Source organism: Cladosporium halotolerans, assembly GCF_011745625.1.
Source record: "Cladosporium halotolerans strain TM138-S3 chromosome Unknown Sca6, whole genome shotgun sequence".
Taxonomy (NCBI): domain Eukaryota; kingdom Fungi; phylum Ascomycota; class Dothideomycetes; order Cladosporiales; family Cladosporiaceae; genus Cladosporium; species Cladosporium halotolerans.
The window spans coordinates 982688-1004001 of record NW_027191457.1 but is presented as its reverse complement, the minus strand read 5'-3'; the positions used below and the strand labels follow the sequence as shown (position 1 = coordinate 1004001).

Here is a 21314-nt window from a genome sequence, read left to right as displayed (position 1 = left end):
ATTAGAGCTCCGTCAACGCGTGCTTCGACGCGTCCCAAGACATCATTTAGATCCTCGTCTTTAGACTCCAACGGGACGCAGGGCGCGGATGCGATCGGTCCGTTTGCAGGCCCGTTCTCCACGCCTTGGGCGGGCCGGGTATGACGACAGCCTGCAGAGGGCGCCTTGGTCTGGCCGCCCGTTTGGCCCGCCATTCACCTACTTGCGAGAGCGATGCGCTGCTCGTCCCAACCCGTCAGCACGATCTACAACGTCCAATTACCGCGTCAGCAATTTGCTCGACGGCAGGTTCTCTACAGCAGTCACCAGAGAGCCGCCTTGGCGCATCACACAGCCCCCAACGAGAGCTGAGATGTCGACCGCGTCTCCCGCTCCCAACATCAGAGAATTGGCAAACAATCGCACAATATGACAACATGGGTGTCCGCCACCAAAGACATGACCTCAGCATGTATCACCATCCGAGATAGAGCCAATTCAATCCTCCTAGACCCCGTCCTGCGACGACCAAGCTTTCGCCTATCCGGAGAGATCCACACGGGACCCAGCTTCCAGAATCCTGACCGGAAGCCAGACCGAGCCTACTTGTCTGCTTTACTAGTACCGCAGCAAGCCATAGAATCAAGCTTTGGCACTTGGAGAGCCACGGTACGGCGGTGCGCCTATCTTAAACTTCACCTATTCATGTAGTAGCTTCGAAACGAGATCAGAACAATGTGTTTCGCCGTCACAGCACGCTCTGTATCACTGTTGCCTGAAAGCCAATGTGTAATCCAATGGTTTGAATGGTATGGTATCTATTTGTAAAATTATGTAGTACTGGTCGTCGCTCCGGTCGTCATCTTCTTGATCCCAAACAGAATTAAAAGCAGGCAAACCCGATGCATCCGAAGAGCATCGAAATGATAAAAGCAGAAAGGACAAGCAGGAATTGTGGGAATCGAACGCCGTTTGCGCGGATGAAGCGCCCATGCAGAGTGAGTTGAAAGAGAAGATGCATGCTGTCCCGATGATGCTTTCCATGCCCAGTCCAGTCTTTGCTCTTTGGTTGTGAATTTTGAAAAGAAAAGCGCCCGGCCCCGAGCTCCGTTGTCGCTTGCACGCAAATCGAATCGAACAAAAGAAGTTGTTTGTCGAGGGGAATAGCGGTGTTCCCAAAAATGTTTCCGAGATACCCAAGAGAATGAAGAGGAGAGATCGTGAGGTGTAGAGGCAATAATTACAAGTCGCGAAGTAAATGGCCAGGAATTTTTTGTCGTAGTTCCGAGTCGAGCAAGATAACGACTGCTTCCGTGCTCTGCAGTCTTGCAGGAAGCCGTGTAAAAAAATGGGGAATCTGGAGTTTAATGAAGCCAATGGACTAGAAGGCAATGAAGATCAGATCTAGAGAGTGGTCGCGGCGACTGCTTAGAATCGCATTCCGAGTCCGCCGCCCGCGTGATCTGCATTGCTGCCAGTCCTGGGCATTTCGTCCATGGGCGTATCTTTGTCGCCATTTCCGAGACCGAGGTGCCACCACTTCTTAGAGCCATGTTGCTGTTGAGATCCATGCGGAGGCGATTGGTTCTTTGACGGAAGGAAGTTACCAAGGCCGATGCGTGGACTGTTCCTGGTGCTCGTGGAAGCCGCAGGCGGCGGGGCGGTGAGAAGGTCGTTGTTTTTGTGGTATCGACCGTCGTAAAGTTGACCATACTCCTCCATGCTCATTTTCCGCGAAAGGCTCTGTTGTTTCTGGGAGGTGTAATGGCTATTGGCGCGACTGAGGCCGCGCGGCGAACTCGTGGCAGTCTTGGTGCTGCGTTGCGGCAACTCACGGTGGGGCGGCGGCACTGGCGGCTGCTGTGACGAGTTTGGTGTAATATTTCGTTTTCCCCTCGTGCTGAGTTTCCGTCCGAGCTTAGTCGCAAAATTGTCGGATTCTTTGCGCGACGCGGAGGTGTCAATGAGCTTCGCTTGGCCGACAGCGTGAATTGGTCTTCCGTCGGGCGCGTTGGCGGATGCTTTGCGAAGCTTCTCTGACAAATCAGGTGGGTTTACCTCCTGCAGACTCTTGCTACGTCGCCTGGCTGATTGAGCGTCCTCTCGCTTTGGCATAGTGAGCTGCGAAGGGGACACGGGTATCCCACTATTTCGAGATTGCGAGTTAATTTGCCGCGGATCTCTAGGTGATCGTCGAGGCCGTGCTTGATGAACGAGGTTGGGGTTCATGTGCTCTCGTGACATCTTCGCTCTTGAGGACTGCCTACTCACGGGGACTGGTGCGCCCATGCGGAGTGCCACGAAGTCATGAACGCCCTCTGGTAACTTTGGACTGGGAAGAGGAGACTTGGCGCCATCTTGGGTCGTGCTTCTCACGGTCGTAGGGCTGGCCGAGACTGGGCTTGCCATTCCAGATACAATACGAACCGCGAGCTCAGGCACATGTTGAGGCGGCTCGGGAGCTTGCTCGAGCTCAGCCTCGGGATTGCCATGCCAGGATTCCAAGCGCGGGAGAGGGGGTAATGCTCGGTTCAGATCCGGCTGAGCCTTAGACTGAGATGTTTCGGTAAGTGAAGAAATTGGACGTCCGCTGGTATTATCATCATCCACTTCCAGGCTGGCACCGCTGAATGGTCTGGTGTAATTGACTGGACCCTTTTGATGTTGTGAGCTGCGTTGTGAGTTTTGTTGCATGGGTGTGTCTTTGGCCGGGGAAGTAGAGGATCTAGCGCTTGTCAAGGATTCATGCGATCTTGACTGCAAAGCCGAAGCATTGCGAGGGATGTCCAGACTCTGCTTGTTGGTGCCAATTGCAGTACCAGGTCGGAAATAGTCGATGACGTTGCTGGCTTGCTCTCTGGCGCGGCTCATTGATGGTCGTCGTGAGCGGGCACGAGGTTCCTCTGCACGCGATTTCGGCTGTCGAGAGCGAGAGGCGTTGCGCATGAACTCCTTCACCTCCCGGGTGATACTCCGTGCTCTGCTAGCGGCGCGAGAATTCATTGGCACACCAGTGCCACGCGTACGTCCTCTGCCTGCGCGACTCTCAGATCGCTGTACCGTCTGAGCCTTTTGTGTCTCTTCCCGCATATTCGGTCTCTCATCGCGTCGAGCAGGGTCGTTCAGGCTAAGATCTAGTTCTGGCGATAACGGTTCAGAATCTGACTCGTCTTCAAGTGCTTGACTGTTGTCAGGCTCTTGCTTGACCTCCGGTCGTGCGGTAGGTACAGGCTTTCGCGGAGGTACGCTGGCGATGGGTGTAGTTGTTTGCGAGTCAGGGTTTGCCGCTTTGCTGTGTTCAGCGTTAGCATCAACAGGTTCAGGCTGGGGTCCCGTCCATGTCGCATGGCGAGATAGCGCAGTGTCTGCGTACGCTTGCTGCTCAAGTAGCCTGCGCCTCTCTGATTCCTCCTTCATCCAGTCCGCGTCTATCGCATCAACCTTCATGGCGTTCTTTGCCTCCGAGCTATCTCGCAGCAGATTGGGCTTTCGTAAAGAAGACGATCTCGCAGGTGTGTTCATGGCGGAAGTCATAGCAGTCCCCGCAGACCAGGATAAGTCCGTGGAATCGGTTTGAGGGGTGGATCCATTTGTTTCCATAGAATGCGCCCTGGGCGCAGGTTTGGGCCGTTCAACGACCCCGATCTTGGGTGGGGGAGCAGTCCAGAAGGCCTGAGGTGTCGACTTAGAACGTGAATGAGAGTCGGTCCTGTCTCTTTGTGGACGGGCCGGCTTTGGTGGCGACGCGCCGCCCATGAGTTGATCCACACGCGATTGAGCACGCGACCTTTGGACCCGCACTTGGTGGGTGTTCTCCTCAGCTTGAGGCTGTCCCTCCGAAGCTGCCGATATGTGCGACGCACGATGAGCCTTGTTCGGGCTCGTCAGGCCGTTGGATAATGAGCCCTGCTGCATGTGAGGGCGATCTTCGTTGGAATCCGTCTTGGTCAAAGGCGCACATGCCGGTGCAGCTCTCTGGGGCGCCGGCTGGTTTCCTCCTCCTCTTTTGATCGTAGCATAGTCCAGTTGCGCCTTCCCTCCCTTGTGGTACTCGTGCGACGGTTTGTTGTTTCGGATGACGCCAGTACATGCGGCGCGCAAGGCAGCGTCGAGGTCGGATGGCAGCGGGAGGATGGTTTTGGGGATTTCTCCAGGCGACTCGGGCTCCATGGGCATGCTGAAGGGCAGGCCGTGCATGCCATGGTTCTCGCCATATTGCCTGTTGTCGGGCTTGAAGGCTCCGAGCTTCTGCGGTGTGGGTTAGCAGGCGGCATCGCAAGATGCGGCACGCGGGCGACGACATACCAGGCGTGGCAGATCGAAGGAGAACTTCCGCCGATTCATGATGGCGGCAAGACTCCTGCGAGGAGTGAGCGCCGGAGGGTGCAGGCGAGTGCAGCGTGGGCGAGAGGGCGATGTGACGGTCAGGTCGGGAGGAGCAAGGGCTCACCACAAGCCGGCGACGAGACTTCGGTCGGCAGCTGGCTGGCTGGCTGGCGGGCTGGCTGGCTGGCGGGACGGGCGAGAAAGTCGCCTAAGGTAAGTTCGAGGTTGCGCCTCAAGGCTGGCTGGGCAGCGCTGCACGCCGGCGGGCGGTAGGCGGTTGGCGGTAGCGGTACGCCGAAAGCCTCCAGCGTGAGACGGCCGGGCAATGGGGGATGTGGGCCGGCGATCGCTGCGCGGTGAGTGGTGTAGGGATGGGCAGGTGAGACACACACGTCGTGTTGGATCTGCGACACAACGCGTAAGAATCCCACCACCGCTGGCGGGCGTTGCGCGGCAAGACGTTTGGGCGTGTCACTACTACGGCCGCTCCAGCGCTGGCGGGCACATGTCCGGCACGGCTGGGTCTGGGGACTGTGTCAAGCAGGCACGGCAGGCAATGACGGTGGTTATTGGCGATGGGAGAGTCGCGCTGCGTGCGGTGTGACCGGCGGACGACAGATGCTCTCCAGCCTGCGGAAACGACACACAACCGCAAGGCATGATCGACTAGTTGCATGACTACCCAGGTACAGCGCACGAGCGCCGGCCGCCTCCTCCATCACCACGCCTCTGCGCACGACGGCCGGCCTGTGCCAGGCCTTGCCTTCTGCCACCCCGGCCTGCCAGACCCTTTGCACTGTCCAATTCCATCACGGCTGCTCTTCGCACGCGGCCTTAGCCGGCATCTCGTTTGAGGCCGGTGGAGATGCGGTGGCGCGCGGCCAATGGGGATCTTTCCTGCCCGGTCCCTTTTGACAGGCGAGACCATGCGCCGAGCAGCACCCTCTCCCTGGCCCGACTTGCGGGGAGGGTGTGCTCTGCGGTGCCTCTGTGTGTCGAGTCTGCCCGTTCGACATGGGCCACGAGAGCCCAGAGTGCCGAGAATGTGTTCGCTGCGTGCACGCCTTTCACTTCCCCGCGGGCAGCACTCCCATAGGGCTTGCCCTACTGCCGGCCAAATGCGTGAGAGCGCCAGAGGCAAACGGTTAAAGGGGTCTGGGTTGCCTTGGCGCTCCAGTACCTGCAGGCGTTGGAGCGCCGCGCAGCGCCGTGGGCGCGTCGCGCGGAGCTCGGGAAAAGCTTGCGTCGGCGCTGGACATGGGTCCATTGTTTCTTCCAAGGCTCGCGAGGCACCAGGCGGTAGCGGCAGCCTGAGTGGTTGGCAGCGTCGCCCCCGTGAGGTTGCGAGGCCGTGCAAGGCCAGCCATATGAACAGTGACCTGGTCTCCCACGTCTCCTCATTCGAGAGCAGCGCTGTCGCGGGCTGTGCTTGGGCAGGAGCCAGCAGCGCTCGTTATTACATCTCAGGGGCCCCAAATCTCTGGCTGGCAACGGTCGGAGGGCGACTGACCGTGCTAGCTCGCGCACTTGTGCCAGGGCAGCGAAGGCTAGGAGCCTAGGACTGCTGCTGCCATTCGCCGAGGAACGCACGCCTCGCACAACATCACGAGCAGGCGGAGCGGGCTCAGCGGGCGGGTGCATTTTCCACCGTCGCAGGCCTCGTGATTAGGCGAGAAAACATCCCGGACACGAAATTTGCTGCATCGTCCCGCTGTTTGTCGTGTTCAACAGTCCGGTTCAAGCCGCCTTTGCGGATCTTGCTTCCTTCATGATTCGCCTCGGACTCCAGCCCCGTGAAGTCAGGCTTGACTTGGAGATTGTCCTCGTGCGCCCGAGTGGTGTGCTGATATTTCCTGAGGCAACAACAGATGAGTGCTTGGCTCTCCAGAGCTCCAGAGCAAGACTCGCACGGTGCGAGGTATCAGAGTGACTGCGACAGGCCCACGACAGCATGTGAGACACGTGAAACAGTTGACATAATTGCATCCCAGAGAGTTTGAGCTGAAGAATGTCATCGCCTACTGTTACACCTCATCCCTGCGTTTCAGGCGTCAAGCCTTCAGACGCGCCAGCACCATTGAAGAAGGGTCTGTCCAAGAAAGCTTGCGAAGGCGCTCCCTGCACAAGTGCGCGCAGATCTGACAGCCACCCCAAGCACTCGAACTCTATCTCCTCACTCGGTGTCACGTGCTGATGTAAACGACGGGGCATTGCTGACACATCGCCTCACTTTACCTCACTTCACTTCACTTCACTCTCAGCTCTACCTTACCATGCAGTGTAACTCTGCGCCACAGTCGTCGAGCTTGGCGCACGTGACAGTGCCCGTTGCACCCAACAACAGTAACACCGTAAGTGAGGAAGGCGCGAGGCGCGACTCCTGTAGCTACTCCTGCCTCGTCGCTTCCTCTTTTCCTCAAGCACGCCGAGCACAGCCTTTCTTTCAGAACCTTCCTTTCCCACCAACGAACAACACCATCCACACTCCTAACCATCAATCACGTGAAAATTTCTGCCAGCCGGCAACAAACAGACCACGAGCACACTGCCAGCGCAGGCAACAGACCCATCACGAGCAAATTGCCGCAGCAACAGTCGCCAACTCGTGACCACAACATCGAGCAAACAAGGTCACACGACTTCGCTCTAGCACCACACATTGGATAACAGCAACGACATCAAACTATTGCATTCCAAACGGAAATCCCTCCAACAACGACTCGAAATCTCAACAACAAAGCACGCTGACAACCACGATGTGCAAAACCATTGATTTCAAGTACACCGCCTGCAGGCACATCATCCACCACACCTGGAGCAAATGCCGCGGCCATGTCAAATGGCCAGAAACTAAGCAGGTAGTTTGCTGCAAGAACTCGATGGTGTGCCAATTCCTTTCCGGCGAATGCGGCGCATGCATTAGAAAGCGCGAGGATTGCGCAATTCGCAAGAAGTTGCAGATTCCCGACAAGGTGGAGCCAACTCATCAGGAGCAAATCCAAATCGACCGTCATATGGATGTGGTCAACAAGCAGATTCCCTCCGGCAACTTTTTTTGGGCGCCCCTGCCGCCGAATTACGGCCGCTATGGCGCGACGCGCTCGACGACACCGCGCACGAAGAGCCTGTTGAGGCAGGAGTGGAATATCGATGAGATGGAGGTCCCGCCGGAGTGGGAGAGCATCATCGTCAAAGCATCTGACGAACCCACTACCGCCTATAGGACTACCAGCGCCGGTTGGCACTAGGAGGAGACGTCCGGAACTAAGAGCCTGTCCGAAGAGATTGTGGAGAATGCGGCGCAGAGCGACGACGGCTCTGATTACGACTTCTCGGACGGCGAAGAGGATTCTACTGATTGGTTCAACTTCGATGAACCGACCGATGCAGCTCATGATGCCACCATGAGCGAGCACGACATCCATGACTTGTGTGAGAAGAGCGCCACCTCTTCCCTCGAGCACATCGAGTCGCCAACTTGGGGCCTGATTCACGCCGGCTGAGCCAGCACGCATGTGTTTCGTTTTGTTCAACCCTCACGAAAGTCACTGGCACATCAATTGCAACACTTTCTCGTTTCTCCGACTTCGAACACGGCTGCATGGGCGGGAGCGACGGGCAATGTCGCACTCTTCCGTCAGCCTGCAGCCAAGACTTCTCGATGTTGGATTGCTTTTCTGTTTTCCACACACGAAACGCGAGCTGTGGTCTACGGACCTAGCAATCATTGACAAGACCACTCAAGGATGGCGACCGATAGTTTTACTTCTGTTTGTTTTCACTCCCTCTCAGCACCACACTTTCCCCTTCCCCCTTTCCCTTGCCCTTCCCTTTTCCCCTTCACCTCACGACCACACGAACGACCTAGCACTTGCGTTTTCCCTTCTGCATTCACAGGATCCACGCGACGGGCGACAACAGCAGCCTCTCAGGATTGGAGCACACAGACAGACAGACAGGCTACGCGGACGATGAGTGGGAATGATCGACTTCTCGAAAGCGTTGGTAGCTTTAGGGTAGATAGTTCGACTTCCCCTCCAAATGAAAAACATTTCCCAAAAGCCATGGATTTCACAAGTTTCACAAGATCGCCCACGTGTGACAGGAAGGAATCCGAAATATGCCATTCGTCAGAATCAAAGTGATAATCGTGTGTCAAAAGATAGCTACAAGCACAAACCACCACCATCAAGAAGTGTAAAAAAAGAGCAGAAAAGACGTAGTAGGTAGATACAATGATCCCATCTCAAAACCCCGCACAAACTCCGCATGTCCTGCGCCGCGCTGCGCTGCGCTGCTCCTCGATCCACGAGTCCGCACGCACGCACGCAGCAAACGCTCGCCCTCCAACATGACATATTTTCTTTTCTCCTTCCTTTTCTCTTTTTTTTCTTGGTCGCTCATCGCCGACTGCTGGTCATCTCGCCGTACCGGCCGCGCTCCTTGGTCGTGTCGTACGCCTGCAGCACGCGGGCCTGGCTCTCGTCGGTCTGCGAGAAGGCGTAGCCGCGCTGCTTGCGCATGCGCTGCACCTGGCGCACCTTGCGGATCGCCTTTTGGAATTGCTCCATTCTGTTACCGCGGAGTTAGCGTCGGCCGTTACCTATGGAGAAAAGGGGGGAGGGATGATGAATACGTACCTCGGCCTGTAGTCCTGGATGTTGTACTTCTGGATCTCCTGCACGTGGTGGTAGGTCTGCGGGTAGTACATGCGCTTGGCGTACTTCCAGGCGAAGTCGCGGATGAGGCAGAGGGCGGGGAGGGCGATCATCATGAGCCAGAAGCGGGGGCTCGAGAACAGTATGGGCAGGACGTTGGTGTATTCCGTGCTGAAGCCGAGTTTGGGCGCGGCGAAAGCGTAGATGGGCAGGAAGATGAACCAGATCGCGAGACTGCCCGGGATGGCGATGACGGTGTACTTGGTCCAAATGTTGGTGATGAGCGCGGCTTTGCCGAGGACTGTGACGAGACCGGCGGTATAGAGTGCTGTGCCCCAAATCCAGTGGCCGGCGATCTTGCCATCTGACATTGGGCCGTCGTTCCAGTAGATGAGGATGGAGATGTAGTAGAGTAACAGCGAGTGGTAGAAGCCGTTTCCGACCCACGACCAGAAGTTGTGACGGCGAAAGAAGACGCCCTTTTGGCTCAACTGGTACAGCTGCGGGTAGCGATCGAGTAATCTGGCGTTGACAAATTGATCGAAAATGCCAAGCACGAAGGGAGGCATCACCGTGAAGATGACGTTAAAGAAGGATAGAGTCCATGATTCGTAAATGACCTGGCCGGAGAAGGCGTTCTGAAATGAGTACCAAAACTGCGTGATGAAGAGTGCCGTGTTCTTGTAGTAGAAGTAGAGGATGACCTTGGAGATACGTTGGTAAGACCAGGAGCCATGGACCAGCAGAAGCTTGCGCAGGAATCGGAATTGCGCTATGCTCACGTCGGCGCTACGGGCGGCCTGAAGACCCTCCATACCAGAGATACCGATGCCAATGTGAGCTGCTTGAATCATCGACACGTCGTTAGCACCGTCACCAATGGCAAGAAGAATACTCTTGAGGTGACGCTTAACCAGCTTGACAACAAGGGCTTTCTGGAGAGGAGAGACACGACAGCAGACGACAGCCTTGCACATGACAGCGAGGTCAAGGAACATCTTCTCCATGTCTTTCTCAAGAGCGTACGTGAGGCTCTTGCCGTCGATGACCAGTGCAAGGGTCTCCATCTCGATGCCGCCTGCGTGTTGCGATCGAATAGCATCAAGCTTCTTCTGGATATTGTTGCGAGTGGCTTCGGCTGACTCCTCGTTGACAATGAGCAGCGACATGTCTTCGGAGATGAGCTTGCAAGACATGCCGATGTTGATGGCGGTCTCTTGTCTGTCACCTGTAAGCACCCATACCTTGATGCCAGCGGTTTGGAGAGTGTGAATAGTGTCAGGTACGCCGTCCTGCAATTTATCCTCAATGGCAGTGGCACCGAGCAAAGTGAAGTCGTGCTCAATCAATTCGGCAGCCTTGTCAAGTTCGTCGGCTCTGTTACCAGAAACCGTGGTCGCAGCAGTGTTAAACACGTCGTACCATTCCCTGAATTCGCTCTCAGAGACTTCGCGGACAGCAAGACAGAGTGTTCGAAGGCCCTCGGCAGCGTACTCTTCGAGATGCAATAGTGTCTTCTCCACAACATCGTCATGCACGCGCAGTCGTTCCAGGATCACAGTATCGGCACCCTTGGTGTAAACACGAATCTTGCCGTCGGGGCAGCGGAAGATCGTACTCATACGCTTCCTGGTGGAGTTGAACTCGCAGACAGCAAGAAGCTCGTATTCCCATTCCTGCCCGCCAACTTCGATAGTGACAGCTCGAGGCTTACGCGCGACGAACTTGTAGCCCATCAAGACTGCACCTTCGACTAGAGCACCCTCATCGGGCGAAGCGGCCTGATATTTGATGACGCCTGGCTTTTCGGCAGATGTCTCCGGGATGACCGTGTGGCAAACAGCAAGCAGTGTGTTGAACTGATGAATGCGTTCAGCATTATCACTGCCATGCCTGTGTTTCTCCAGAGCTTTGAAGTCGTGGATTCCGGTACCGCTTTCATCTTCGCCAATGATTCTTCGGTCCTCTGGAACTTCCTCCGCATACATGATGCCGCCAATCGAACATTGCCGGAAGTCCATTTGATTGCACGTGAGGGTTCCGGTCTTGTCGGAAAAGATGTATTCGACCTGTCCAAGTTCTTCCACAAGAGACGAGGTTCGGCAATTTGCTGGCGTGTCAGTCTTGTCATGGTAGATGTCCAAGTCCGAGGAAATCAAAAATGCTTGATAGTACTTGATGATCTCGACAGTGACGAACAGGGAAATTGGAACCAAGTTGGAGTACAGAATCCAGTAGGTGAAGATATCGGCAAAGAATTGCTGAGCACCGTTGACATTCTCGTATTCCAGATACCATAGCTTTCCGCCGATCGTATTGCGAATGACGATATCGCCCACCGATGAGATTAGCGACAGGATAATGAGCACAGCGCCGAGCATCAGAATTTGAGTGTTGACCGTGCGCTCTACGTTGGTACGTTTGATGGGTGTGGCAGTGGCGTTACGCATGAGCTTCGTTTCGTGACCAGTGAAGACAACGACGCCCTGAATCCATGGAGTGTTACGGAGGGTGGCGCCGCGGAGTAAAAGCTGGTCTGGCTGAAGGGGGAGTTCTTTCTCGCCGCCGCCAGATTGCATTGTCAAGGTAGCCTCATATGTGTACAGGGAGCTGTTTGGCTGTTCGGAGCGGACTCGTCCGCCCAGGCGGCTAAGCTCCGCGGAAGACACCAGGTGCGATGTCTCCGGAATGGCTTGTTTGATCTTCAAGTTAGTCTCGCCATCTAGGTTAGCGGTCTCGATGTAACACAGGCCTTCGGGCTCAGACGAAGCGAGCAGAACAATGTCCGCAGGGAACGGCTCTTCAGATTCCACACGAATGATGTCGCCAACCTTGACGTCGATCCATTTGACCTGTTCAAACCTAGACCCCCTCAGAACGCTTGCAGGGGAATTGTTCAGTTGCCGGTCCTGGCTTCTCCTTCGGTTGTCCTCGACGATTTCCTTGAGTGCTGACACAAGCAACACGATTCCTAGAGGTACAATGGTGGTGTATCGATTTGTAGGACTGAGATTGGGGATCTGCTGGATGATCGCTGTGAACAAGAAGAACAAGTTGGCATACTTGCTGAACTGCTCGTAGAGGAATTTCGGCAAGAACGTGACGATGTTATATTTGGTTGTGCTGACGTGATTGTCAACGTATTTCGTCGTCGCATTCGCGGGCGGGTTGTTGAGGTGTATGATACGAGGGCCAAGAGTAGCTGGGTCGACTTTGCTTCGGCCGAACTTGAACTTCGAGCCTGGTGTTGTTCGCGTTTGTGGTTGTCCAGATGTGAGGTCGTTCACAGTATCCACTCCACCGCTTCCAGCGTTACCAGCACGATGGTCGGCAGCATTTTGCTCCGTAAGCGGCAGATCCATCTCGCTGTACTGCGGTCCCATACCAAGCGTGTTCTTCATCTTTCCAACCATGCCACCACCAAGACTCAGAATGCTATTCCGGCTCCTGTGCTTGCCCCTGTTGTTCAGCGGAAGGCCCGGCACATTGTCCTCATCAATCCCTCCACCTGCCGCATAATATCCTCCAGAAACGGAATTTGAATCGCTGATATTGTCGTCGAAGTCAGAATACCGCTGGTAATTGTTCAGCTCCGAAGTCTGCGAGAACTTCCTCCCTCCCGACCCCAGCATGGGCGGCTGCAGACTTGACCCGGAGCCTGAAGTCGCATGTCCTGGCCCGCCCGGCAGGCCAGATGTCGAGCTGGCTCCGACAAAGTCATCGTGAGATGTCGAGACGCGCGGCGGGGCGGTGCTCGAGTTCGAAATGTTGTATTCGTGCAAAAGGTCCTGATCTCCTACAGGCGGCGGTTGTCCACTACTGTACAAAGCGTCGTTATTGTCGTCAAGTCCGAGCAGGTCGTCATGGCCAGGTCGTTGCGGGCGTTCCGGCCTCCCCGACATCGTGGGCAGGCCTTGCTGGTAGTTGCGGGCCTGCCGTTCAGGAACACCTTTGCGCAACCATCAACTCTCGCAGCGCGGCGTGTCTTCTCAACTCCGTACGTATCGTGATCGGTTCGGTGTATTCGGCAGGAGTCGTACGTAGGTCCCAGGCACCCAATGCGTAGCGGCGCGCCAACGTCGTCCAGGGTCTCGCGGAGAGGGGCGGGTTTGTCGCGGTCGCTTCTGAGCGAGTGTTGTATTGCGCCGTGGGAAAGCAATTGTGCAGTGGCTTCGCGCAGGCAGTCGATGCCTTGCTCCGGTACGCGCGTAATTGGGGAGGGCAGCAGTGGTTAGGTCGATGCGACAGCACGCTTACGGGACACAGCCACGACAGCTTCGCGCACGGCGGCTCTCGGGCGTTTGGCCTGCCAGAGCTGCCTCGCGGAAGTGCCACGTGCATCGCCCTTTGCGGGACTGCCGTTGCTTCGGCATCGCAGCCGAGTTGCCTTCCACATATAATCTCTCGGCCTCCCTCCTGCCATTGCTTTGCGCTATAGACACCAATTACCGACAGCTCCGATGGCTCCACGACTGATCAACGGCCTGGGCATCACGCATGCCCGCCATCCACGCCTCCAGCGTCGTACCTTTCTTGGCCTGCAGCAAACTCCTCCACCCAATCCACGAGTGATGGGCTATCTGGTCGCGCAAGGTCTCGCCGTCGTCTTGCTGGCTGATATCGGCATCGCCACGCTCCTCAACCACCAAACAGTCGTGCGCTCCATCGCACAAAGTGCGGGTTTCTGGAAGGAGGGGCCTACTTTCAACGATAGCCATAAGCCAAGTGTGGAAGATTGAGAGAGCAAGAGGCGGCATACAGTGCTGCAATCGTGGAATTAATACTCGACAGCGCTTGGAGGAGGGCAGTGAACAAACAGTGACGTCCAAATGTCGAGCAGAAACTCTCATGTAAGGCCAAAGGCTCCGACTACCTCATCACGGCAAACTCGTCTGGCTCGTCTGGATTTGGCCTGGCTACGGAGCATTTTGTGGCAATGCTACGATCATGGCACCCGTCTAACTGCTGAGAGTCACTTTCACAATTATATCCGGCCTGGACGAACGAGCTGCGTGTCGCTCGGCCTGCCGCATGGTCGACCAGGATTGGTTTGTCTCTGTACGGAATCGTACAGCTTGCGAGTTTAAGCAAGTGTGTAGAAGTGGCTGTGGTAACTGCAGCCGGTTGATTCCAAAGAGCCCCACGACAAATTTGAAGCAAGAACTGCCGTCAGACAGCGGTTGTTCGACAATTGATCGAAAATGGTTCTCTGGTTTCGCCAGATGGTCCATCCGCTCAATTGCTTTGGTTTCTTGATGCGCACAGAAACCCTTTCTATGCAACGCAGAGCTGTTCTGAAAATACGCAGGAAAGGCATATGATATCATGTAGCTTGCACAATGTTGAGTCTGCTCCAGTGAGACGACCAGTGCAGACTGAAGACTGAAGCTTGTTCCCTTTCCGCTCTTATATGCACGCATATCATCTCCACTGCTTGATGAAGTGAACGCATCCACGCAGCGCGATCATGAGCCGGCATTTTCCACATGTTTACCAGCACCAACATTACGATAACATTCCATTTCTACCTTTCTGCGATGCCTCGTTATGGACATATAAGGGCCTAGGTTCGTAGAATGCTGTTGTGCTGCGATTAAAACACACCAGCCAAAACCGAGCAATCCACTCAAGTCTTGGCAATTTCAAGGGTTTGCATGTCATCATTGAATGTTGATCCGACACGGTCGCAGATGCCAACGCAGTAATTATTATCCTTCTCTTTTGCTTTACAATCTACAAGTTCCCACGTAACTCTCTCCATATCTTGTCCAATCGATTTTCAGTCGATCTAAAAAGAGCGTTGCTTCGGAATGGCTACGCCCAAAGTCGTAATCGTTACTGGCGCGGTATTGCCCTCCATCCTGGACGCCATGAGACCCACTCTCTAACGAACAAACAGAACCGTGGAATTGGTCGCGCCATCTGCCAACGCATCCTCACAACAGAGCCCAACGTGTCGCCAGTGAAGCTTTTCGCGGCCACACGCTCCGGGCAAGATTTGGGCTTTCAATCCACACACGCCACTCGAAGCGTTCTGTACCCCAAACTTGACATTTCGGACCACTCAAGTGTGAGCGACTTTGCCGAAGAGGTCAAGCAGTATGGCAGTGTGGACGTACTCATCAACAATGCCGGCGTCAATCTCGACAACGAGTATAGCGCCGCAAACGCCAGGAAAACCATGGATGTGAACTACACCAGCATGCTGGACGTGAGTCTTCATTCGCAAAGCCAGATTTGGCATTCCAGCTAATTTGCCTTCAAGATGTGCCAAACATTCATCCCTCTACTATCCAAGCGCGGCCGTATCGTCAACCTCTCTTCCATCGCCTCGCAGCTCAGATTCTACAGCCCTGAAATCCAAGCGCGGTTCCGAGATCCTCACGCCACCAAGGACACTCTAGACGACATCGCGAACGACTTTGTCAAATCAGTAGAAGAGGGCAATGAAGAGGCGTCAGGCTTCGGCACGCCCAAACGCAGCTACAGCGTCTCCAAAGCGCTCGTGACCGCTCTCACAGCGATGCTCGCCAGGCAACACCCCGGGGTTACCATCAACTGCTGCTGTCCGGGATGGGTCGCGACTGACATGGGCCAGCTTGTTGGCTCACGGCCGCCCAAGTCTCCAGAGCAGGGTGCTACGATTCCGTTGCGTCTTGCGTTTGGTGACATTGGAGATGTGACTGGAAAGTACTGGGCAAATGACAGCATCCGGGGGAAGGGAGAAGGTGAGGTGCAGGAGTGGTAATAGGTGGCACTGGCTTCGCCCTGGCTTTGAAGCCTACTTGTACCATATTATGAATTCGAGCGAAGTTGTATGATATACATAGTGCTGTTACACAAGCGTCTTCTGTGCTCCTACATCGCGCCCAAGGTTCGTTACGCAGCACTTTCTCCAGTCTAAAACCTCGCTGCTTTGTCAAACTGCCCACAGACGGCAAAAGCCAAACTTTCGACAACCCTTTGAACGCCGTCTGCCCTACTGTAGAAGTCAAGTAGGGTTTAGGGTACTAGCCATCCCAATGTCGCCATCAGCTGCTTACCGTTCTGGGACGAAGAGCAGGGAGGAGTAAGCGTTTCATGCATCGGGACGGTGCGCGCCGACAGGGGAGTGCAGTACTTTGTTTCCAATCGTACTTCCCCTCGTGAGCTGACCTCACGACCTCCATAGAATAACTGCTAAGTGTTGGTCTGTCTGATAAGTACCATATGACAAGGCAGAGATGCCTTGTGCAAGTTATGCCGTGCATAACGGAAGCCCGGAGTCGGCAGATGAACCGTGGGTCCGTTGCCGGCCCCTAGCTTATGAAGAACAGACGGTTAAGTCCGCAGGCAGTATCTTAGTATGTCTACATATACAGCCATTGATACCCCTCGATACACCAGTATAGTTATCTAAGCATCAGCAAACATGTCTGTCAACATCTCCGTTCCCCAGGAGTATGGGTACGTCAAATTCGAAGCATCTCACTTCCAGTCATTCGGCAACTGACAATCCTCACAGCTATGTCCTCCTCACTGCCGCCAGCACCTTCTTCGTATGACCTATCCCACGACTGATCTCCCGCACGAACCAAGGTCTAATAATCCACACCAGGTTGGCTTCTGGCACGCAGGCCGCGTCGGAGTCTTCCGCAAGCCCTCGGGCATCATGTACCCCAAGCAGTACGCCGAGAACAGCGACATGAGCGCTGCTACCCCCGAGCAGAAGAAGAAGATGTACCTGTTCAACTGCGCCCAGAGAGCCCACGGAAACTTCCTCGAGAACGCTCCGTCTTTCATCCCTGCGCTGCTGGTGGCTGGTCTGAGGTACCCGGTCGCGTCGAGCATTATGGGTGTTGGTTGGATTCTGTCGAGGATCGCGTACGCCATTGGATACACTCGCGCGGACAGGGACGACGGCAAGGGCAGACTCGTTGGTGCTCCCTTCTGGCTGTTCCAGATCGGTCTTTATGGCATGGTCGGCTGGAGCGGATTCAAGATGCTGTCGGCGTAGATGAATACCAGGGCTCCGGTTCGTCCAGTTGGCGGAGTAAGAAGTGTAATATCCAAAGTATAATCCACCCAACGAGATACCCTTCTTTTCTCCATGACACAATGCAAATCTTTAAGCATGCCCCCGCGCGCTGACCCTCGTGCTCGAGATGGTTCGATCGCGAGAAAGCTCCAGCTCGTTGCTGGCGGTTCCTATCACGTGAAAGTCGCGCGCAGTCACTGCACACATCGCGCGAACCTCACCTCACTACCCGCCCGCGCTTGAGTGGGAACCTTGGAACCTTAAAGCTCGCTCTTCTGCACTACTTTCTCACCTCACTCTTACCGAGTCTTTGAAAAATTCACATTGCCTCAGCCGCAGCCACTGATTCAGCATTCTCTGTCACGAGCATCGTCAGGCATCCCCTACAGGTCACCAACCGTTTTAGTCAACATGGCACCGTCGCTCAGAAAGCGCATCGGCAAGCATTCACTGAGTGACAAGAACCCGAATACCGAAGCGCACGACGCATCCTCGCCGCTCGTCGCGGCTCTTGAACATCTTCACTTGTCCGGCAAGACCAGCAAAGAAGACCTCACTCCCACGCCACCACCCCCTGTGTACCTCACAGCGCCGAAGCCCGATCAACTTACTCGCCGCTCGCCTTCGAAGTCTCTCTTAGACCGTTACAAGCGCCGAGCTCCTGCGGCCAACGCAGCCACCATGTCAAACCCTGACGAGAGGTCACTGAGATCGCGTAACAAGATCGCTGCCTTTACGGAAGTTTTCGAGAGCAGCCAGGATATCGCTCCGCCTGCTGAAGCGAAGAAAGAAGATGCTCCGCCACCGCCAATCAAACCCACCATTCGCACCGTGGAAGGGGTCGACTTCGAAATGATCCACTCGACTCAGCCATCGAAGACAGCACACCAGCGCAGCAGGAGCGCAGACCCACCTCGCTCAGCAATCTTCGAGCCTGACGCCGGCGACGCCCTCCACCAGCCACGGACCACCCGCTCACAGTCAAGAAGAGAGCAGCGCAGCGACTCGGCCGTGAGCGAGAACACTGAGCCCGTCGACGTGCCCAGCAAGACCAAATCCAACTCTCCTTCGAAAGCGGAAGCAACAACAGATTCCCCGAGCATCACGCCACGCACCCGGGCCACCCTCAAAAAGAAAACCCCCGACCCACCAACCCCGACCCGCCCCAAAATCCCCCGCGCAACGCCCACCGCCGGATCTCAACCCTCGCCTCGCCGCAACCGCCTGACCCGCCCAAGATCTACCAGCAGCATCAGCGACAGCAACGACTCCAGCTCCAGCTCCGACTCCGACGCCCCAACCGAGCACCCTCTCCTCTCGCGCGACAAGCAGCGCGCCCAACCACACCGCTTTCTCAACCCGATCAAAGTCCTGCCGCCGCCGATCAACGCCCATCTCCTGCCAGGCCTTGTATGGGCGTCGCCGCTCAGCGGCAGTTCGCGCCCGGACGTCCCGTGGAATTGGTGCAAGCGGTGGACGTGCTGCCGGTGCGACAGCGAGACGATCGTGGAGCAGGCTGTGTGCTCGCGGCTGATTTGTGGGCATGCGAGGTGTGGGCAGAGGTGTAGGGTCATGAGGGATAGGAGGGTGGCTACTTTTTGAGGGCATGGAGAGGTGGCGAAGGATGATGTTGAGTGTTGGGCAGCGGATCAGGAGCTTTGTGATCGGTAAAAGAACAGGCTTGCTTTATGGTGAGGTCAGTGAGAAGGTTTGTGGTCGTGGATAGCCAGGTAGGTAGTCGCAATGAAGATTTTATTGCATATCAAATATTTGCGCAGTTTCAGAGTGACAGTGGTGATTTTTCAAGTATGATCGGCTACGCGCCTACGGAAATGCTACATACCCTCCAAGGTGTCCGTCAAGAATGTGTCCTCAGATTAGCTCTCTTACGTTCTCAACGACAACCAGACCGCGCAACCCCTCCAGTGACGAAGGAGCCCGCCCGCCGGCTGCCTACAACTTTGACTTTTGATACAGTTGATCATCACCGGACAAGATAAGATGACGGACACCTTCTTCCTCTCCCTCGCTTCAGACTCGCCGGCTCCCAAACGCCCAGCGCCTCACACCTGCAGTCCTCACAGTCCGACCGACCAGCCTCGCAAAGCGGAGCAAGCGCGCTGCTCCGATTGAAAACTATCTTTTTTGGGTCGTCTTCGCGAGCTCACCCTTGAAAAACAAGAGCCAGCCCACTAGGTGCATTACTTTCTCGTCCTGAGCGCGCCATAGTGCTGACACGCTTCGTTTGGCAGGCCGCTCGGTCTGCTGTGCAGAAATGCCAGACGTGGAAGTGAAGAGGCCGGAAAGCCAGATTGAAGAGAGTCCGAAGCTGACGTCGCCACACGCGGCGATCGAGAAGAGCAAGCGACGTCCATAGTACCGTAGGACATCTGTTCAAGGTCAGCCACTGTCTGCGCCTTTGCGTAGCCGCATGTTGCCGTCGCAAACGACGGCGAGGAACTACCCATGCAGCGGCTACGCGCAGGCGAGATCGGGTCCTGTTAGCTCGTGACTTGTTTCCTTCATCGGTTTGGACTGAGGTGATGGTCAGTGAGCGACTCCTCGTGACAACCTGGGCATGGAGTTTGTGTTGACCTACCGTGCTGCTTCTGCTCGCCATTCGCGTGTGTGAGTGAAGTTGGAAGCAGGTGGTACGAAAGTAGCTCTTGATACCAGCCTGGCGCGTTCTCGGGTATGCACGTCACGGGAACGGGCCGAAAGCTTGTGACCTGGATCAGCTCTCCGCCAGCGCTTGAAACAGCCAGGGTGCCTTGACCTTGATGATTTCAACTTTCGGAGCTATCGTCAGATCGAATCAGAGACAGACATCTTGCACGGGAGCATCTTTTCAGTATATCGCTAATCGTCAAGTATCATTTCACGAGACAGCTGGAACTCGAGTGCCCCCAGCATGTTCGCTCAGCGAGTGTTTGGCTAGGTCAAGCAATTGACACATCCAGTCAATACCATCACCTGGTGTAAAGTCACGGAGAAGAGTACTTTAGATTTTGGTGGATTCTTATTGAACAAATACGAAAATACGCTCAAGCAAATGGGTTTCCGTCATGACCGCTTTTTGACAAACACGACATCTAGAATCTGTCCCTCCTCCGGCTACGGTAAATGGTGAAACCAACATAAGCACCAGTGACCGACAGGCCGAAGATGATGAACTTCATGAAGAACCAGAACCAGCCGCCGCTCTCCTTGGGCGGCGTGGTGCCGCGGTACTTGTTGCGGTTGTAGTCCTTCTTCGCCGCGGAGCCGGTGCTGGTCTGGCCGGAGGGCGAGTAGAGGTTCTTGGTGTCGATGCTGATGATGTCGTGCTTGTCGCTGAGCTCGCCGGTCTCGGCGCTGAAGCCGAGGTAGGAGACGGAGGGCAGCTTGATGTCCGGGATCTGGAAGCAGCGCGTCCACTCGTCTTCGTTCTTGTACATCAAGTCCATGGTCAGCTCCTTGTCCTGGAAGTAGGTGACCTTGGCGCGGGTGGGGAAGTCGGCGTTGCGCATGCCGCGTGCGGAGCAGCCCGCGAGCTCGTTGGCCTTGCCGTCGTTGCCCTGGTCGTACTTGGTCTTGCCGTCGCCGACCATCGCCATGACGTATGGGAAGACGACGCCGGGTCGGTTGTTCTTGTAGGTGTCGAAGAAGATGCCGAGGCCCTCGAACTCGTCGCGCATGCCGAACACAGGACCTTCCTCCGCGCGCGATTTCGTCACCCACATCGCCATGCCATCACCGAACAGTGTTCCAGAACCGTGGATCTTGAACTCGAATTCTACCTCCCAGTTCGTCGCGGTGAGCGGGACACGCGAGTAGAGCCATCCTGCCTCGGAGGGGTGGGAGCCGGTCAGGCGAATGTATTGGTCGGCGCGGATTACTGTGCTGCCGCCGAAATCGAACCATCGCGATTGAAGGTCGGAGTCGAGGTAGGGCTGTGCAAATGGGTTAGCGATCCGTTCCCTGGCATTGCATGTCCATAGCATTCTAATAAACCAACCTGAGCCAAACTATGAGTGCGCAAAGGAATCGACTTAACGTCGGACTCTTGTGCGTACGCGAAGGACACCCATGCTGCCAGCAGCAAGGAGAGACCCCGCTGCAAGGAAAGGAGCATGATGATGCAGTGTGGAGGTCGGGAAAGGCTGAAGGGAAATGCGAAATATCGTGCTCAGATCATAAGCAAAGGCCCGCGGCCACTCCCAGTGAAGCAAATAGTCCGGAGGAGGAGTGGGTGGACAGAGTCCTGCAGGAGGTCGTGTGCGAGACGGCTGCTTCAAAGGCGGCTGCAGCTCAAAGGTGAAGCTACGTTTACTTTGGTCTTGTCTCCGCCCTCC

General features: G+C 55.7%; 5 protein-coding genes across 5 annotated transcripts; 2 read left to right on the top strand and 3 right to left on the bottom strand.

The window, feature by feature from the left end:
* Positions 1 to 1371: 1371 nt before the first annotated feature.
* On the bottom strand, positions 1372 to 4323 carry WHR41_02686 (uncharacterized protein; the record flags this gene model as incomplete). Its single annotated transcript, XM_069371292.1, has 3 exons — positions 1372 to 3271; positions 3353 to 4227; positions 4285 to 4323. The coding sequence occupies 3 exons, from the start codon at positions 4321 to 4323 to the stop codon at positions 1408 to 1410; spliced, it is 2778 nt and encodes a 925-aa protein (XP_069231933.1). The 3' UTR covers positions 1372 to 1407.
* Positions 4324 to 8402: 4079 nt separating this feature from the next.
* Positions 8403 to 13210, bottom strand: WHR41_02685 (uncharacterized protein). The gene is made up of 2 exons (XM_069371291.1): positions 8946 to 13210; positions 8403 to 8877 (listed from the first exon to the last, which is right to left on the bottom strand). The coding sequence occupies exons 1-2, from the start codon at positions 12863 to 12865 to the stop codon at positions 8706 to 8708; spliced, it is 4092 nt and encodes a 1363-aa protein (XP_069231936.1). The 5' UTR covers positions 12866 to 13210; the 3' UTR covers positions 8403 to 8705.
* A 1452-nt stretch (positions 13211 to 14662) lies between these two features.
* On the top strand, positions 14663 to 15806 carry WHR41_02684 (uncharacterized protein). The gene is made up of 3 exons (XM_069371290.1): positions 14663 to 14809; positions 14863 to 15174; positions 15229 to 15806. The coding sequence occupies exons 1-3, from the start codon at positions 14774 to 14776 to the stop codon at positions 15709 to 15711; spliced, it is 831 nt and encodes a 276-aa protein (XP_069231935.1). The 5' UTR covers positions 14663 to 14773; the 3' UTR covers positions 15712 to 15806.
* Positions 15807 to 16140: 334 nt separating this feature from the next.
* Positions 16141 to 17067, top strand: WHR41_02683 (uncharacterized protein). The gene is made up of 3 exons (XM_069371289.1): positions 16141 to 16409; positions 16468 to 16501; positions 16561 to 17067. The coding sequence occupies exons 1-3, from the start codon at positions 16375 to 16377 to the stop codon at positions 16957 to 16959; spliced, it is 468 nt and encodes a 155-aa protein (XP_069231930.1). The 5' UTR covers positions 16141 to 16374; the 3' UTR covers positions 16960 to 17067.
* Positions 17068 to 19964: 2897 nt separating this feature from the next.
* Positions 19965 to 21260, bottom strand: WHR41_02682 (uncharacterized protein). Its single transcript, XM_069371288.1, has 2 exons — positions 20978 to 21260; positions 19965 to 20912 (listed from the first exon to the last, which is right to left on the bottom strand). Exons 1-2 carry the CDS (start codon positions 21092 to 21094, stop codon positions 20073 to 20075), a joined length of 957 nt encoding a protein of 318 aa, XP_069231929.1. The 5' UTR covers positions 21095 to 21260; the 3' UTR covers positions 19965 to 20072.
* Between the last annotated feature and the right edge of the window lie 54 nt (positions 21261 to 21314).

Coding starts and splice junctions, on each gene's coding strand:
- WHR41_02684 (XM_069371290.1), top strand. CDS start 14,774: ATGGCTACGCCCAAAGTCGTAATCGTTACTGGCGCG. Junction 14,810..14,862: donor TCGTAATCGTTACTGGCGCG/GTATTGCCCTCC, acceptor ACGAACAAACAG/AACCGTGGAATTGGTCGCGC. Junction 15,175..15,228: donor ACTACACCAGCATGCTGGAC/GTGAGTCTTCAT, acceptor TTTGCCTTCAAG/ATGTGCCAAACATTCATCCC.
- WHR41_02683 (XM_069371289.1), top strand. CDS start 16,375: ATGTCTGTCAACATCTCCGTTCCCCAGGAGTATGG. Junction 16,410..16,467: donor TCCGTTCCCCAGGAGTATGG/GTACGTCAAATT, acceptor CAATCCTCACAG/CTATGTCCTCCTCACTGCCG. Junction 16,502..16,560: donor CTGCCGCCAGCACCTTCTTC/GTATGACCTATC, acceptor AATCCACACCAG/GTTGGCTTCTGGCACGCAGG.
- WHR41_02682 (XM_069371288.1), bottom strand. CDS start 21,094: ATGCTCCTTTCCTTGCAGCGGGGTCTCTCCTTGCTGCTGGCAGCATGG. Junction 20,913..20,977: donor GCACTCATAGTTTGGCTCAG/GTTGGTTTATTA, acceptor CCATTTGCACAG/CCCTACCTCGACTCCGACCT.
- WHR41_02685 (XM_069371291.1), bottom strand. CDS start 12,865: ATGTCGGGGAGGCCGGAACGCCCGCAACGACCTGGCCATGACGACCTG. Junction 8,878..8,945: donor ATCCAGGACTACAGGCCGAG/GTACGTATTCAT, acceptor CCGCGGTAACAG/AATGGAGCAATTCCAAAAGG.